Source organism: Scylla paramamosain, chromosome 34, assembly GCF_035594125.1.
Source record: "Scylla paramamosain isolate STU-SP2022 chromosome 34, ASM3559412v1, whole genome shotgun sequence".
Classification (NCBI taxonomy): Eukaryota; Metazoa; Arthropoda; class Malacostraca; order Decapoda; family Portunidae; genus Scylla; species Scylla paramamosain.
In genome coordinates, this window is record NC_087184.1 from 11,831,256 (window position 1) to 11,850,219 (window position 18,964).

Here is an 18,964-nt window from a genome sequence, read left to right on the forward strand (position 1 = left end):
TTTTCAAATGAGTTAATCGAAATAAATAAATAAAAAAAATAGGGAAATTCCAATACAAAACAATGAATAAAATTTATATCAGGAGCAAAAAGTCACAGAATATGTTTTTAATTCCGTGTAAAAGAAAAAAAAAACAATGAATGAATAAATGAATAAATAAAAGCGTCAAATGAAAAGCATGGAGGTGGAAAGCAATAGGGGGGGGAAGGGGGGAATGTAATAGTCAAATGAATAGCAGAAATTATAAAACGTTTAATATATTCCGTTCATTAATACAGAAAGCTTCTTTTTTTTTATTTTCAAAGCAACAAATCAGCACACAAGAAAAATAAAAAAATAATTCTCTCTCTCTCTCTCTCTCTCTCTCTCTCTCTCTCTCTCTCACACACACACATACGTACATCACCTTTTTTTGATCACTGTCATCACTTTCATTTATATCTTCATCTTTTCTTCGCCTTCTACCACCACCACCACCACCACCTCTTCCTCCTCCTCCTCCTCTTCTGTTACACCTCCTACGCTGCTTAATCCTCTTACACCACCTCCTCACCATCATCACCACCACCACCACCATCATCATCATCATCATCAAAAACCGCTTCTCTCTAGCATCTCTTCCTACACCATCTCTTCCTTCTCCTTCTTTAGCTCCACCAATTACACCATCACCTTTCCTCACCATTATCATCCTACGCTTCTTAATTTCGCTTTTCTAGCATCTCTTCCTACACCATCTCCTTCCCCCTTCTTCTACTTCTACTTAAACTCCATCACCATCATCATTATTATCACCATTACTATCCCACACTGCTTAATTTCAATTCTCTATCACTTCTTCCTACACCATCTGCTTCTCCTTCGCTTTCTCCTTCAGCTCCATCACCTTCGCCAGCTCCCTCATCTTGGCATTCTCCTGTAGCCAGTCCTTGATGACCTGGTAATATTTCTCCATCCACGCCACGTTCCCGTCGGCGTTCTCCAGGGCGGTCTTCACAGCCCTGCTAGACGTCTTCAGGGACTCCGCGTTATCCTGCACAAACACCTCCAGCTGCAACGTAGAGAGGGTTGGAACGTGAAGAAAAAAGGTTGGTGGGTTGGAGCGTAAACAAAGAGGGTTGGGGATAAACAAAGAGGGTTGGGGTATAAACAAAGAGGGTTGGTGCATAAACAAAGAGGGTTGGTGCGTAAATAAAGAGGATTGGTGCGTAAACAAAGAGGGATGGGACATACAGTGTTGGAGGATATTTTTTCTTATAGAAGGATGGAACGTAAACAAAGAAGGTTGGCGCATAAACAAAGAGGGTTGGTGCATAATCAAAGAGAGTTGAAGCATAAATAGAGTTGGAACGTAAACAAAGAGGGTTGGGAATAAGCGAAGAGGGTTGGAAAGTACATGCAGAAGGTTGGGAATAAAAAAAAAAACAGAGTTGGAGCGTAAACAAAAAGGGAATTAATGTAAACAAAGAGGTTTGAAACGTGAACAAAGAGGATTGGACATGAGATAAGAACACCTGAATTGGAAAATGCCATTAGGCCTACAAGTGGCAGCCCCTTTACAAAACAAGCCTACGCAATACAAAAAAAAAAAAACAAAAAAAAAACAAGGTATAAAGCAATAATGATACACGTGGCAGTCCCTGTATAAAATATGCCTATCAGTTTCTACCTATCATCCCATAAATCTACCTAATTCTCTTTCATAACCTCCCTACTGACTCTTCACTAACAACCCGACTACTGAGATTACCTGTATTCCGTTCATCCATCACTCTGAAACCCAATTTCTTCTTGTCTCTTATCAAATCTAACTTTGTCAAATATGAACCCGTTTTTTCTTCCTGAGCCTGAGAATTTTATGTCATGTCAGCCTTGTTAAATCCTTATACCATTAGAAGAAGACCTATATCAGATTCCCTTTCAATGTGTGTGTGTGTGTGTGTGTGCCCGCCCACCTACCTGCCCGCGTGCGCTCGAAGACAAAAGGGAAAAGAATCCTACACAAGTATCGGGGAGGGAAACAAAAGAAAAAATATTGTTCTCTGTACGTAGATTTCAAAGACAAAGGAACATCGAATTCCCTCGTGACGGGAGAGAATGCGAATGAATTTTTACCCCCGACTCTATGCCCGGGGGGGAAACACGAGAGCTGGGAGGAAAAGCAAGTGTCGGATCCCCTTTAATAGGATTACAGAGTAGGATTAGTGGTTTCCGATCCTACAAGAGGAGGTTCTGAAGCTTAACGGGAGGATGAAAAGGGATCGAGTAGGATCATAACACATCACTGGTTCGCTGCTTCAAAGGCGAGTACCGAGATGTTTCATGAAGCTTCGAGTAAGAGTGTGAGTGTTTCAAACGTTATCTCTCTCTTTGAATTTGAGTCAGTTGCCTTGTTTTTTTTTTTTTTTTTTTTTTTACCATTTATTCATCAGTATTATTATTATTATTTTATTTGTTTATTTATTTTTGTATAAGGTAGATTCAATTGAATGGTTTGTGAATAAATGAGTGAGTGAGTGAGTGAGTGAGTGAGAGAATGATTGAGTAAAAGTGAATGGCTTAACTGACGGACTGAATGACTGACTGGCTGATTTGTTGACTGAATGAATAACTGACTGACTGACTGACTGACTGATTAAATGACTGCCCAACTGACTGACTGATTGACTGACGAAATGACTGTCCAGCTGATTGACTGAATGACTGACTAAATGACTGCCCAACTGACTAACTGATTAACTAAATAACTAACTAACTGACTGACTGACTGACTGACTGACTGAATTACTTACTTACTTACTGACTGATTGACTGACTGACTGAATGACTGATTATCGGGAGTATTTGTATCAGAACACACGATATAACTGTATGAGATAAAAAAAAAAAAAAAACTACAAGAGGTGAAAAAAAAACTTTCACCATTACAAAACATAAAGGAGAACCCACCAAAATTTTATCAATATCTTAACAAAAAAAAGAAAAGAAGAAAAATATAAGTAAAAAATAAATAAACAAAAAGAAACGAACAAATAAACAAATAAACAAATAAATAAATAAACATTTTCAGCTCCCAAACAACATAAATTTATTCTTTAGTGTGGAGGAATTTTGATGTTTTATTATTATTATTATTATTATTATTATTATTATTATTATTATTATTACTACTACCTCCAGGCCACTCTCCCTAATATTAAAAAAAAGTCCCCCATGAAAAAAAATAAATAAATAAGGGCAAAACAAAAGAAAATATTTACTGACACATCTGTAATTAAAAAGAAAAGAGGAAAAATTACAGAGGAAAATGAAATGAAATGAAGCAAAACGAATGAGGAAAAGATACGGAGTGTAGTTAAGATGAAAACAAAAGAAACAGTACAAATCCGAAACAAAGTAAACAGGAAAAGAAAAAAAAAAGAAAAAAAAAGAAAGAACCGAGGAACACAACAATGATAAGAGAAAAAATTTAAATAAAGGTAATAAGAAAAATAAAAAAAGGAAATAAACAGAAAGAGTAAAGCAAAAAAGAGACAAAACAAACCAAAATAAAGAAGATGGGAAGAGAAAATAACCCGAAAATAGTCATAATAAAAAAAAGAGTAAAAAAAAATGTTAATAAAAAAAGGAAATGGAAGAAAGGAAACAGTATAGAAATAGAATAAAGTAAAGAGACAAAACAGGAAGGGAAAAATGACGCCGGTGAAAAGTAAAAAGATTCAGAAAAGTCAATAAAAAAAATGGACACCGAAAAATAGATTAAAAGGAAAAAAAGATAAAAAAAAAGGGAACAGAAAAATAAGTTTGATAAAAGAGGAACGTTCAGAAAGACTAACACAAGAGGAAACGAAAGAAAGAAAGAAAGAAAGAAAGAAAGAAAAAGAAAGAAGGGGTGGAGGAGACAGTGAGAAATAGAATAAACCTAAAAATACAACAAAGAAAGAGAAAACCTAACCTGAGAACAAAATTAGAGAGAGAGAGAGAGAGAGAGAGAGAGAGAGAGAGAGAGAGAGAGAGAGAGAGAGAGAGAGAGAGAGAGACGATATTAACTGCCATTAACTTAAAAACAAAAGAAAAAAAGTAGAAAAGTTGATAAAAAAGGGAAAGAAAGAAAGAAAAAGAAAGAAAGAAAGAAAGAAAGAAAGGAAACAGCGAAGAAATAGAATACAACAACAACAACAACAACAACAACAACAAAAAGAGACGAAATAATAACAGAAAAATAACCCCCTTGAAAAAGAAAAAAAAAAACGTTCGGAAAGCTTCATTAAAAACGAGAGAAGAAAGAAAACGGGACAGCGAGAAATGTATGTACCTTTACCTAGGAACCTGAACTGGACTGGAAGAACTGGGAGGACTGACTCACCTCTCGCATCTCGATCGGTGTGTTGAACTCCGCCGTGGCTGAGATGAGCAGGGACGCGGCGCTCGAGAAAGTGTCGTAACTGAGGTGAAGAGAGGTACCCTTATTACTAGTGAAGGTACAACAGTAGTAATAGTGTAGAAATCTTGTTAATCTGTCATTAGAACCGTAAAAACACTCTTAGAATCCCGTGTAACTTTAACTAGAGTCTTTTGAGTATAGGTAGTCGGGTTCTCAAGAGTGTTTCTCCCGTTAATAATGTAGAAATCTTGTTAATCTGTCACTAGAACCGTAAAAACACTTAAAATCCCTTGTAACTTCATCTAAAGCCTTTTTAATATAGGTAGCCGGGTTCTCAAGAGTGTTTCTCCTGTTAATAATGAAGAAATCTTGTTAATCTGCTAGTAGAACCATGGAAAGACCCTTAAAATCCCGTGTAACTTCGACTAGAGCCTTTTGAAAGTAGTGGAAGTGAGAACAGAAGTGTTTCAGAAAACGGTCAATAACAACACATGAAAATAAGGGAACGTGCAAGGCATTTCACTAAGGTAAAAGATGAAGGGCGCCGCAAGGAATGTTTAGTATGAGGGAACATGTGGGGTGAATTAAAGGGAGTGATGGTAAATGGTAAGTGAACTCAAAGGGGAAAAAATAAAAGAGAAAGTAAGAGGAATAAAAAGAAGGAAAGAAATGTACTATGAAAAAGAAATAATGGGAAGAAACTGAAGGACAGAAACGAAGTATTAGACCTTTTGAAAGTAAAGGTAGAGATTGGATGGTTATGGAAAAGAAACTCAATGAAAAAATAAAAGAAGAAAAGAGCAAGGAAAAGAAATTAAGAAGGAAGAAATAGAGGGACAGGAAAAGCAAAAATTAACATAAAAAAAAAACGGAAAATAATCAAACAGATTGGAGGCCTATTTACATCTAACTCGAAAATAAATTAGAAAATAAAGCAAAAGAAAGAAAAAAGAAAACTTAAACTCAAACGAAAAGTAATATAGGTGAACTAAAATCAAAAGAAAAATATTAAAAACGTGGAAAAAAAATAATCCTACAAGGAGTGGAAAAAATGGAATGAAAGAGAAGAAAAGAGGCATTATATTGAAGTCTCAGCAGGAAATATGGCTGATTTTTAAAAGTCCTCGTGAGCTGAGACAAAGGGAGGCAATAAACGTGATTCTGAGAACTGAACGCGGAACAGACGAGGAGGACGCGGAAGAGAAGGAGGAGGAGGAGGAGGAGGAAAGAGGTTATAGGGAATCCAAGTAATTGAAAACAAAATGACAGAAAGAGTGAATGAAAGATGAAAAAAATGAGAAAGAATGCATGACATAGAAAATTTCACAAAAAAGGATGAGTGAAAGATAAAAAAGATAAAAAGAAAAAGAAAACAAAGAAAAGAGAGATTAAGAAGGAAACAAAACACAAACTAACAAACGAAAATAGATAAAAAAAAAGAAAAAAAGAGAAAGAAACACTGAATAACTGTTTACAGATAACTGAAGGAAAAGATGAATTACCTATAGCTAATAATTCCATCTATAACTACTTTTCTTCCAGTCATCTAGTTCACTTCCCCAATAACTAGTCTACCCCTTCACCTAATCAACTAACCTATCCTAACTAACTAACTAATCCATCTTCCACAAACTCACATTTTCCTTACTTACTTAACTCTCACCAACTTTCCTTATTTTCACTCATAAATTTCCATCTTCCACTAACTTTTGTTCTCTTCAGTAATTCGATTCTCCTCATCTTTCCATTACCTTCTATACTCGTCTTTCACCTTTTCTTCCTAACCCATTTACTTCATCTCCTCTTTCACTAACTACTGTTCTTACTAATGCAATCCTCTCTCATCCTCTCCCCACTCCTTCACTTCCCCTCCCCTCCTTCACTAGCTAATATCTTTACTAATTCACTCAAAAACAACCTCTCCTCACTCCTTCACTCCCCTCCCGTCCCTCACCAGCTCACGACCGTCTCCCAACGCATCTCCCACTCCTTGACTCCCCCTCCCAGCCACACAAACCTCAAGACTATCTCTCTGCGCATCTCCCCACTCCTTCGCTCTCCCTCCCGTTCACTCTAGCTCACGATCCTCTCCCCACTCATCTCCTCCCTCCTTCACTACCCCTCACATTCCTCTCCCCCCACTCCTTCACTCCCGTCCCTCACTCCTCCCCACTCATCCCCCTCTTCTTTCCTCTACTCACTAGCTCACGATCATCTCCCAGTTACTCCTAAGGAAGTTCCATGCCAGGCTTCTCCCCACGTCGTTCTCTGCCACGGACGAGAACACCAGGTTAATGTCCTGCTTCCTGATGCCGCTGCCCTCCGTGAATGCCATGTCCAGGTATCTGACGGAGGCGGTGAAGGAGAGTTGGGTTAGGTTTGGTTTGGTTCTCGATATACAGTGTTGTGGAATCTCTGTTTTTGTTTGTCTTCTCTCTCTCTCTCTCTCTCTCTCTCTCTCTCTCATCCTTCCACCCTTCCTTCACTCCTTCCCTTTCATCTTTCTCATCCTTTCAATCCTTTTCTCTTACATACGTGAATCTCTCCTTCCTTCCTTCCTTCCTTTCTATCCTAGTAATCCTACTTTTCCATCCTTCATCCTTTCATCTTTCGTATCCTTCCACCCTTCCTTCCTTTCCATCTCATCCTTTCAATCTTTATTTTTGTTTTACATGAATCTAATCTTCCTTCCTTCTTTCCTCCTTTCCTTTCTTCCCATCCTATTAATCTTATACTCACATCCTTTCATTCTTCCACCTTTCCTTCACTCCTTTTATTTCCATCTCATCCTTTTCTCTTACATACATGAATCTAAACTTCCCTTCCTTCCTTCCTTCCTATCCTACTAATCCTACTTACACCATTTCATCCTTCCATCTTTCCTTCACACCTTCCTTTCCATTTCATCCTTCCAATCTTCATTTTTTTTTTTTACGTGAATCTCTCTCCTTCCTTCTCTCCTTTCTTCCTTCCCTTCCTATCCTACTCATATCCTTCCATCCTTCGTATTCTTCCAACCTTCCTTCCTCTCCATTTAATTCTTTAATTTTTTCTTACATACGTAAATCTCTCCTTCCTTTATTTTATTTTCTTCCTCCCCATCCTATTTATCCTATACTTTCATCATCCCATCCTTCCATCTTCCTTCTCCCCTTCCCATCCTACTCACATCCTTCCATCCTTCTTACCTTGACAAAATCCAGATCTCCTTTGAGCATCCTAGGGCCTGAAGGAGGTGCAGCTTCTCTCTGGCCACCTCCGTCTCTAGGTACCGCGCCCACACGCCCTCCCACGCCTCCACGCCGCCCTTCGCCACGCCCGTGCAGTACACCGTTGACTTGATGTTGGGGGAGACTTCCCTGGGTGTGAAAGTTGAAATTATTTAGTGTGTGTGTGTGTGTGTGTGTGTGTGTGTGTGTGTGTGTGTGTGTGTGACAGAGACAGTGAGAGACAGAGAGACAGAGACAAAGAGAGAAAGAGAGAGACAGAGAGACCGAACGAAAGGAGAGGAAAAAGAACAAGAAAGCGAAATGAAATGATTAATCAGATGTATATAGATAAAAAAAAAAAAAAACGGGAAAAAATAAAGTGAAAAAAGAAACAAAATCATGAAAAAATACAGCTTAATGAGATGATGAACCAAAACAAGGAAGATAAAATAAATACACAAAAAAAAAAAGAAAACAACACACACACACACACACACACACACACACACACACACACACACACACACAAAGAATCTTAAAAAAAAATCCACATAATGAAATAAAATAGAAAATAAACAAATAACTAAAATACATAAAAAAAAATAAATAAAAACATCATAAAAAAAAAAAAAAACATGGAAGTGGACTCACGTGTCATTGGTCATCCAGGAGCCGAAGTATTGCACGGCCTTGGACACACACTGCTTGTGGTCCAGCTTGCACGCCCACGCCACGGCCAGAGAGCGCTTGTGCTGCTCCAGGTGTGGGTTGCTTAGGTCGTCCTCGAAGCCCACAGAGGCGTACAGCGGCTCCAGGAGGTTCAGGAGGTAACGCTGGTGGCGGGAAGGAAAATAATGATAAGTAGAATAAAATAATGAATAAATAGGTAAATAGTGATAAATAGAATAAATGAATAAATAGTGATGAATAGAATAAATAAATAGATAAATATATGAGTAAATAGGAATAAGATTAATTCACATTTTCGTTTTCCTTTAACTGAGGGAGAAAATCGAAAATTTTAATTCTTCTGGTGCATAAATGAGTGAATGAATAAGTAGTAGTAGTAGTAGTAGTAGTAGTAGTAGTAGTAGTAGTAGTAGTTCTCCTTTCACCCTAACCTTTTCTCTCCGTTCTCTGTCCTCCCTCACCCTAACTTTCCCTCTCCTTCCATCTCCCTTCTCTACCTCTTCCTTCACTCTAACCTTTCCTCTCCCCTCCATACCTCGCCATCACCCTAACCTTCCCTCTCCCTCTTCCCTTCCCCCTCTCAAGCATCCAAACCCTTCCCTCTCCATACCCCCTCTCACACTTATCTCTCCAATATCTACCCCACTTCCCTCCATACCCTCACCTACCTCCCATTCACCCTTCCATTCTCTCTCCCTCCACTACATCCCCTATCCACACCCTTTCCACACCCTCACCACCCCTTATCCTTCCCTTCCTCTCCCTCATGCTCCCGCCTCCCCCTCCCCCACACTCACCCTCAGGTACCCGTAGCTTGCAGTCCTCGTCAGCATCTTCTCCAGGTAAGACAGTGCGGTGAGGGCAGAGGTCCAGGGCAGGTACTCTGTCTCAGCTGCCAGGTAAGCGTTAAGCCCCAATGCTGTCTCGTAGCTAAGGCGTCCTGGAGAGAGAGAGAGAGAGAGAGAGAGAGAGAGAGAGAGATTGTGGTTTGTATGGTGAGTGAATACAAGAGGAATAAAAGGAAGTGTTATGATTAACCTTTCTCTTCTTTATCTTCTCATTTTCTTAAGTTTGAGAAGAAAATCGCGTCTTCCTAATAGATTAAAAAAATAAAAAATTATAGTAATAAGTGTAATGATAATAATAATAATAATAATAATAATAATAATAATAATAATAATAATGTGTTATATTTCTAGGGTGAGTGAATAGACATGACAGGAATTGGGGTGAGGAAAGGGTGGGGGGGGATGTGAGGCCTTAATGCATAACGGGACAAGATAATGGCAAGGGAGTGTCCAAGATTAAGGTGAGTGAACAGAAGTGATAGGAATTTGGCGGCAAGGAAAGTGAGTGTGGGAATCTGGTATGTTTAAGTCACTTTTTTTACGTTTGAAGAATGAGTTTTTACAGCGGGACAAAATAATGGCGAATGTAAAGTTTAAGTTAATGAAAAGAAGCGATAGGAACACAGGACAAGGAAAGGGAGGCTGGGATGTGATATGTATAAGTAATCTCTTTTCTGCTTCAAGTGGATGCCAGTCCTACACTCAGCAAAGGGCGCGCGGTTCCACTGTACATACAAGGGCGGAAGATTGCATAACGGGACGCGTGGGAGGGAGAGAGGACACGATACAGCAACACAACGCACCAGAACAACATCACGCATAGACAACACAGGAGAGGGAAGGATGAGAGGGAGGTGGTGGAGAGGGAAGCATATAGAGGGAGGGTGGTGGAGGGAGAGAGAAGGTTAGGGTGAAGGGGGTACTACTACTACTACTACTACTACTACTACTACTACTACTACTACACAGTACACCACCTCACAGCACCACTCACCTCCACGTGCCAGACTCAAGGCATCATCCAGGAGCTGCGCACGGCTAACCATTTCAATCGCCTCGTGGTCCGTAAGCAGCTGGGCAGTCACCGCAGCCCAATTAGCCTTGTCGTAGTTGACCCTGAAATATCCTGTGCCCTGAAGGTTGAAGAGAATCCACGCCTCTTTCCCAGGCAGGCTCTCCAGCACCACAGACGCCTCAGTGTTCTTCATCCAGAGGGCGGGCTCCGTGGTGAAGTTGGAGGCGTTGGCTGAGGTGAAGGAGAGAGGCACCCACCACTGGTACTTCTCCTCCTGCGTGATGTTCCCTGACAGAAGAAACCGCTCCTGTGGAAAATAAAGGTGGAGAGAAGGGGAGATTTGATTAGGTTTGATTAGGTTTGTGTTAGGCTGGGTTAGATTAGGATAGGATATATTAGAAGCGATGTTACGTTACGTTAGGTTAGGTTACGTTAGTTAGGTCATGTTGCATTAGTTTAGGTCAGGTTAGGTCAGATTACGTTAAGTTAGTTTAAGTCAGATTATGTTAGGCTAGGTTAGGTTAGGTTAGGTTACATTAGATTGGGTTAGGTAAAGAGTAAATAAAGAGAGTAGGATGTCCAAGGAGTGGGTGGTTCGGTTAGGTTAAGTTAATAACAGGGGATGAAAGGGAAGAGTGAAGAGAGAAAGCGCAGGAGGTCCAGGGTGTGGATGGCGTGCACATGCGAGGTGTGACTCACCTGCGTCAGCGTGGCGGTGTGGCCGTCCTCACTGCGCGCCACCGTCACCACGGGGTAGCCTGACTGCCGCGTCCACGTGTCCATGACGTCCTTCACGGTGACGGAGGCTGGCAGGCGCCCGTCCTCCCTCGCCACCTTCGTCAGCACCGCCCAGAAGTCATCCTGCGTGGCCGAGCCATAGGCGCTGCAACACACACGGACACACGCACACACACCATCAACACCATTCATAGACATTGTAGCAGACACACACACACACACACACACACACACACACACACACACATACACACACGCCATCAACACCACGCCTTGGAAGGAAAAGCGGCTTTTGATAAAGGATTTAACAAGGAATCTGAAACCACAACAGACTTAGATTCTTTTATATTTTGTTTCGATTTACTAATAAGAACATGAAAACACACCATCACCACCACACAGCCTTGGGAGGAAGTGCGTCTTTTTTTTTCTTTAATAAGGGATTTGAAACCAGAACAGAATGAGATTCTTTTGTTCTTGGTTTCGCGACGCTAAGACAATAACAGCGCTTTACCAGGAGCAGCTTCCAGATAAATGACAAAAGACATTAGAGGGGAAAACAGAAGCAGGCAGAGAGCTCCAGAGAACACTAGTAAACTCTTGCATTAGTGAGTGTTGTTTGTGAAGGATGGAAGCTTTTCACTGCCACATGCAACAATTCACAGCACTAAAAGTAACGCATGGCATCTTTATAATCTCCTAGAAGAATTAAAGGGGATGAAAAATAATAGATTTTGCAATGTTTAGCCCCTATAATGTTTAGAGGTGGCAGTAAAACAAGAAGGGAGAGTGTTAAGTAATTAAGGTGAAAGTGTCAAATAGCGAGGAGATAAAGCTGTACATTATAGTTACTCTGGTTTGTATGGCTGGGAATGTACACAAAACACTTACTACTGGTTGAGGTAGTGAATGAGGCCCCTCCTGAAGGTGTCCTCCGTCAGGAAGTGGCTCATCATGCGGATCACAGACATGCCTGCAGGAAAGGAAACCCCGTCACCCTCACTTCTCCCTCACCGCCTTCTGCACCGCATAAATGTTCCTGAAGAAATGTTATGTATGAATGATTGAAAGTACTGCTGTTTTTCGTCAAGTTACGTTACGTTAGGTGTTATATTAGACAGAATCAAACTATGGTAGGTCAGTGAATGAGTGAAGTGGGAATGTGGGAAATCGTTTGGGGAGGAAAAAAAAGTTGGGAGGGGAAAAAGTTAGGTTAAGTTAATAGATAAGTGATTAGGTTAGGTTAGGTCTGCTCAATAGATAAATAATTACATTAGTTAGGTTAATAGATGAATGGTTAGTGGAGTGATATATATGAAGGAGGAAATGTCGAGGAAGGAAGAACAGCGAGAGAGGAATGACAACTAGAGCCTGAGGAAGGTAAGACCGAAAAGCTGGTCATTTCACGGATCCTTCTCACCTCTAAGCTCCCCAAGTGCTGGTCCTTATCAACACACACACACACACACACACACACACACACACACAGAGAGAGAGAACACGCCCTCAACACAAGGATTACAAAGGATCATAAAGGATAGCCAGACAGCAGCAGATCCTTACGTACTTTCCACGCCTGTCTGGGAACTGAAGAAATAGGATAGTAAAGCAGGAGGAAGGGAAGGATTACCACCATCAACTCTTAAAACCATACATACCATAAAATCTCCTACCAATTCTGAGTAGTTAGTGGGATAGGATAGTAAAGTATAAACACACACACACACACACACACACACACACACACACACACACACACACACACACACACACACACACACATACACACACACACTTGCTATTTTTTACCGCTATTTTCACGCTAACTGCTCTTCTCATCTTCCTAACTGCCTGCCTCTCTTGTTCCCACGGCCTCACTGCACAAGACTTTCTACTCTCTCACTTCTATTCTGTCCATCCTTCTAATGCAAGAGTACACTAGTAGTATTCTCGATCATTCATCCTTTTCTCTGGTAAACTCTGGAATACCTTACCTACTTCTGTATTTTCCCTTTCCTGTGACTTGAACTCCTACAAGAGAGAGGTTTCAAGACACTTATCCTCCAGCTTTGGATAAATATTTGTCTGTTCTCTTTTGGGACTGGCACCTCAGTGGGCACCTCAGTGGGCATTTTCTTTTTTTTTTCGCTCTTTTTGTTGCCCTTGGCCAGCGCCCCTCTTACACCAAAGACACCCGCCCCACAGCCTCCCAAAACATTCTAAGCGGCTTCCTGTTTACCTTTGGAGTAGGTGATGGTGTCAAAGACCTGGCCAATATCCGAGGGCTTGGCGACGGGCTGGTTGACGGGGTGGGTGGATGGCAGGGCGTCACTCACCATGATTCCCTGCACCGTCAGCAGCATCTGGTCCAGGATTCCCCAAGTGGGCCGCAGCTGTGAGGCAAGGAGTGGCTGTCCTGACTGCGTGTGGTGGTGAATTGTGGCACACACACACACACACACACACACACACACACACACTCTCTCTCTCTCTCTCTCTCTCTCTCTCTCTCTCTCTCTCTCTCTCTCTCTCTCTCTCTCTCTCTCTCTCTCTCTCTCTTATATTCTTCCTCATACCATAATAATTTTCTTCCTCATATTTATCTTCATTCTCTTCCTTATACTTTTTTGTTTATGCTATTCGTCATATTCTTCCTCATTCTCTTTCTTATTCCCCTCCTTATACTTCTACTCAAACTTTTCCTCATACATTCTCCTTACATTCCCTCGTACTGCTCCTCGTATTCGTCTCTTTAAACTTTCCTACACAACCTTTTTTTTTTTATATCCCTTACATGTTGTTGTTGTTGTTGTTGTTGTTGTTGTTGTTGTTGTTGTTGCTGATGGTGGTGTTTTCTTGCTGTTTTGGTGTTGTTATTGATGATTATGGTGGTGGTGGTGGTGGTGGTATTACTGTTGTTGTTAATGATGTTGATGGTGTTGTTGTTACTGTTGTTGCTATTGATTGTGGTAGTGATGGTGGTGGTGGTGGTGGTGGTGGTGGTGGTGGTGGTGGTGGTGGTGGTGGTAGTTTTTATTGTTATTTTTCACATATTCCTTTTTAATTTGTATAAAAGACTCAGTAACTCGTATCTCCCTATATATTTTTTTCATTGCTTCAAATACAATCCACTTTGCAGTTTGCATATAGAAAATACATTTGAAAAATCATTATCATGTTAACAATCCTTTCAGAGAGAGAGAGAGAGAGAGAGAGAGAGAGAGAGAGAGAGAGAGAGAGAGAGAGAGAGAGAGAGAGAGAGAGAGAGAGAGAGAGAGAGAGAGAGATTTATCTGTTTTTCATCAGGCCAATTAGAGGACAAATAATTAATAAGGAATCAAACCTCGTGTTCTCGTTTACAATTATTCCTCTTTTTCAATTACCAACATGCAAACTTTTATTGTTGTTGTTGTTGTTGTTGTTACTATTACTATTATTATTTTCCTCCTCTTCTTCCTCCTCATATTCCCCCTCCATCCACACACCCACGCACGCACACCACTTCCCCTTCCCCACCCATAACCAGTCACCAACACCCCTCCCCTCTCTCCCATTCAACCAGCAGACCACATCCACACACTCAACCATAGCACACCCATCCACTTCCAACACACAAACATACACACCCACACCTATCCAGTCCCACACACACACACACACACACACACACACACAGACAACCACCCCCCCTCACCCACACCTATCCATCCCCCTTACCGCTTCTGTAGCGATGTTCTCCATGAAGGAAGCCATTCCCTCCTTCAGCAGGATGTCCTCCCACCATGCCGCCGTCACCAGGTTGCCGAACCACTGGTGCGCCAATTCGTGAGCCATTATGGTCTCCACACGGTCCAGACTCCCCGCAGAGGATCGGTTGGGCAGTAGCATTGTGCCCTCCCTGGCGGTGGTGATGGTGGTGGTGGTGGTGGTGAATAGGAGGACAACGAAGAAAAGAACAAGAATAACAACAGGAAGAGGCGGAAGAGAAGCAGGAGACAAAAGAACAACAATAATACCAACCACCACCACCATCACCACCACCATCAACACCACCACCAACACCAACAACAACAACAACAAATAGACAACAAACAAAAAAAAAAAAGAAGACAAGGCAAAGAAGGAAGAAGAAGGAAAAGAAAGGTAATATTAGATTTGATTACCTAGATTAATCGATAAACAAAGCCCTGAAATCTCACACTCCCACTCTCTCTCCCTCTCCCTCTTTCTCACCTGAAGGTCGTGAGCCCCCAGTTTTCCATGGCCCCCGCGGCGAAGTCAGGCAGCGCCACCAGGTCCATCTTGGGGAGGGGAAAGGTAACGTTCAGGTATTCCTCGAAGAAGGCAATGAGTTCCGGGCCGATCTGCAGGGCATGCTCCGCCTCGCCCAGCACTGCCTCCCTGCTCCACACTGCCGGGGGGTGGTGGTGGTGGTGGTGGTGGTGGTTATAGCTGGTGTACTTAAATTCAGTATCGTTATGGTATAGTTAGTACAGCTGATATAGTAATTGTTGATATAGTCATAGTTCAATACACGTTTCCCTATTATTTTGTGTGATTCTTTTTTGATTAGTGTACTCTGTATTCAGTGTCGTTGTAGTAGAGTTAGTACAGTTGATGTAGTAATTGTTGTTGTAGTTATTTCAAGACACGTTTCCTCACAATTTTGGGTGATTTCTTTTTTATTAATGTACTCTATATCTACAGCCGGTAGAGTTAGTACAGTTGATGTAGTATTTGTTGATATAGTTGTTGTTAGTTCAAGGCATTTTTCCTTATAATTTTGCACGAGTCTTTTTTTTTCTTATTTATTTATTTTTAGGTGGAATCTTAAACGGGTCCTTTATGTGGTGATGGTGGTGGTGTAACACAGTGGAATAGAGAAAAAGTTCTGTGAAATGGATTGACTAACTGACTGACTGACTGACTGGCTGACTGACTGACTGACTGACTGATTCATTCATTCATTCACTGACTAATTACATGACTGACTGACTGACTGACTGACAGATTAACCCTTTTACTGCTAAACAAATTTTCTCCTTCAATACTTTAACCTTTTTAGGCACAATTTTTACGCTAAACTTTCATAAATATCTCTTTCTGTAGCGTAAAAAAGATCAAATCAACCTTCTGTTTTCTGTTTTTTATCATGTCTCTCTACGCAAACCGTTTTCTTTAATGCTAGGAAAGTTTGCTAAGAATGACTGTCTGACTAACTAAATAACTAATAACTAACTAACTAACTAACTCACTCACTCACTTATTCAATTACTAATTACTACACAACACAACCACGTAAACTCTCTAAACTCACCCTCTCTCTCTCTCTCTCTCTCTCTCTCTCTCTCTCTCTCTCTCTCTCTCTCTCTCTCTCTCTCTCTCTCTCTCTCTCTCTCTCTCTCACACAGGTACCACACTCACCTGAGACATTCCCGTTACTCTTAGAGGTGAAATCTGAGACCAGGAAGGCGACCAGGTAGGTTGACATGGGCAGCGTGGTCTGGAAGTGGTCCCACACCCACCCCTTCTGGTCCGGTCTGTAGGGGATGGAAAGGGGAATGGTAATGGTGGAGGTGGTGGTGCTTGTATGTACGTAATAAAAAAAAAAAAAAAAAAAAAAAAATATATATATATATATATATATATATATATATATATATATATATATATATATATATATATATATATATATATATATATATATATATATATATATATATATATATATAGACCGTTTAGGGAGATAAGTAGATTGTTGTGGTTGGTAAAGTAGTAGTAGTAGTAGTAGTAGCAGTAGTAGTAGTAGTAGTAGTAGTGGTAGTATATATATATATATATATATATATATATATATATATATATATATATATATATATATATATATATATATATATATATATATATATATATATATATATATATATATATATATATATATATATATATATCAACTAAAGAGAAAAACATTACTATTGCTACTACTACTATTACTACTACTACTACTACTACTACTACTACTACTACTACTACTACTACTACTACTATTATTATCATCACTCCTATCTTCGAGACAAATTTAACACTATTTGCACCACTGTTTAAACACACACACACACACACACACACACACACACACACACACACACACACACACACACCATTAACCCATTCAAGAGCTAGTTTGGTAAATCACGTCGTGGTTATCTCCCCTTCTTATCACTTCCAACAAACACACTTGAGGCGACAACCAAAGAGTACTCAGTCAAGGCTCTTACACTTCAGACAAACTCTCATCCTGAAATTTTTCGAGACATCTCACACCACCCCTGGCACCTTCATACAACCCCGAGAACTTTACAAAACCCTGACCATTTTTTGACAAACTCCCAACAGTTCCCGATAATTTTTTTTCTAATAACTTCGCATAGTCCCGACAAATCTCCCATTCCTAATCCCCGACAATCCTTGAGAACCCTGACCATTCCCTTGCAGATCTCAATAAACCCAATAATATCCGACAACCCTAATAATATCGGAACAAACTTCAACATTTCCGATTATTCCTGACAAACCACGATGACTTCCGACAACCCGTGCCTCGACAAACCTCACACGACTCCGACTATTGCTGGACAAACCTTGACCACTCCCGAACTCCCTATAACTGACAAAACCCGACAACTTTCAACCCCAATAACTTCCGACAGAACCCGACGACTTCCAACTTACCCCAACAACTTCCAACCCCAGCAACTTCCAACTTAACCCAACAACTTCCGACAGAACCCGACGACCTCTAACCCCAGCAAACTTCCAACAAAACCAGAACAACCTCAAACAAGCCCAACCATCCCCACAAAATCCTGATAAACAAAGCCACCGTCAACACGAGATACTTTCCCACCACGACGTCTAACACACAGCAGCACAATGGCCTCTAATCACTGTCTATCTTGAGGTGGGAATTTCCGTGCGTCTTTAGTGTAATCTGATATCATTTTTTTTTCTTTCCTTCTTTTTCCTATTCTTTTTTTTAGCCGAGTCAAGTACGATATGATTGCACAAGTGTCCCCATTAGTTGCTAGCTAACTGACTAAGTAACCAACTAACCTCGTAAAATAAATTGCTTTCTCTTTCGTTTATTCTGTTCCTTTTTTATTTTCTTTTTTGTTGAGGTCAAGGGAGGTTACGCTGTTTAAGACTTAACCCCTTATTTCTTGTCCTATCCTAATTATCCACCCTCTTCTAGCCACTCAACACGTAGCTTACCGAAACAAATCTCAAAAAATCAATACACACAAACGTATCACACCTACCACCTGGCAGCACTCCAGTCCCATCACCCACCAAGTCTTCAGGCCCCTAAGCCTAACACAGGACCATATTCTTCTGCGCAGCACCTTCAAAACTTTCAAAAGACTAGTTCAAATTGTATGTAGTTTTCATGTTTTTTTTTTTTTTTTATGTTTCCAGTGACAGATTTACTACATTATTAACAAGAGAAACATTCTTGAGAACCCTGCTACCTACATTTAAAAGGCTCTAGTTTTTAAGGATTTTTTTTTTATAGTTTTAGTGAGAGGTTAGCAACATTTCTACATTATGAACAAGAAAGCACTCTTGAGAACCCTGCTTATCATCTCCGTGACCTTGGGAAATAGCAATGGCGAGAGAGCAAAGCGTTTCCGAACACGGGACAACATCGCAAAACACTTACATGGGTTCGGTTGCTTCCAGTGGCATGTTGGCTCGGGCCGTCATGTTGGTCTGCCTGGCCAGCGAAACCTTGAACCTCGCCTTCATCGCGGGCTCATCCAGGCAGGGGAAGGCGCGGCGGGCGTTGATAGGGGAGAAGAAGGTCACGGCGAGTCTCCTGTAAGAGGTAAACACACACACACATACACACACATGCAACGGTAGATATATAACTACATTTATTGGTTGATTGATTGATTGGCTGAGTGACTAATTGACTAACTGGTTGATTGAATGGTTAAATGACTGAGTAAGTAGTTGACTGACTGAATGAATGACTGGCTGACTGACTAACTGAATGAATAAATTAATGGGTGACTGA

The 18,964-nt window shown here is 40.7% G+C and overlaps 1 protein-coding gene across 4 annotated transcripts in view; it reads right to left on the reverse strand.

The window, feature by feature from the left end:
* Positions 1–237: 237 nt before the first annotated feature.
* The window catches only part of LOC135090181 (aminopeptidase N-like), a 48,859-nt gene continuing 30,132 nt past the window's right edge, over positions 238–18,964 (reverse strand). For all 4 annotated transcript variants that reach the window (XM_063986615.1, XM_063986617.1, XM_063986614.1 and 1 more), the window contains 14 exons: positions 18,605–18,760; positions 16,309–16,424; positions 15,118–15,295; positions 14,602–14,782; positions 13,124–13,277; positions 11,776–11,857; positions 10,846–11,029; positions 10,126–10,453; positions 9,081–9,223; positions 8,245–8,426; positions 7,573–7,743; positions 6,586–6,729; positions 4,367–4,445; positions 238–1,051 (listed from right to left, as the gene is read on the reverse strand). In XM_063986615.1, coding sequence (XP_063842685.1) covers positions 842–1,051; positions 4,367–4,445; positions 6,586–6,729; positions 7,573–7,743; positions 8,245–8,426; positions 9,081–9,223; positions 10,126–10,453; positions 10,846–11,029; positions 11,776–11,857; positions 13,124–13,277; positions 14,602–14,782; positions 15,118–15,295; positions 16,309–16,424; positions 18,605–18,760 — 2,308 coding nt within the window. In that variant the 3' untranslated portion in view covers positions 238–841. The remainder of the gene's footprint in view (positions 1,052–4,366; positions 4,446–6,585; positions 6,730–7,572; positions 7,744–8,244; positions 8,427–9,080; positions 9,224–10,125; positions 10,454–10,845; positions 11,030–11,775; positions 11,858–13,123; positions 13,278–14,601; positions 14,783–15,117; positions 15,296–16,308; positions 16,425–18,604; positions 18,761–18,964) is intronic.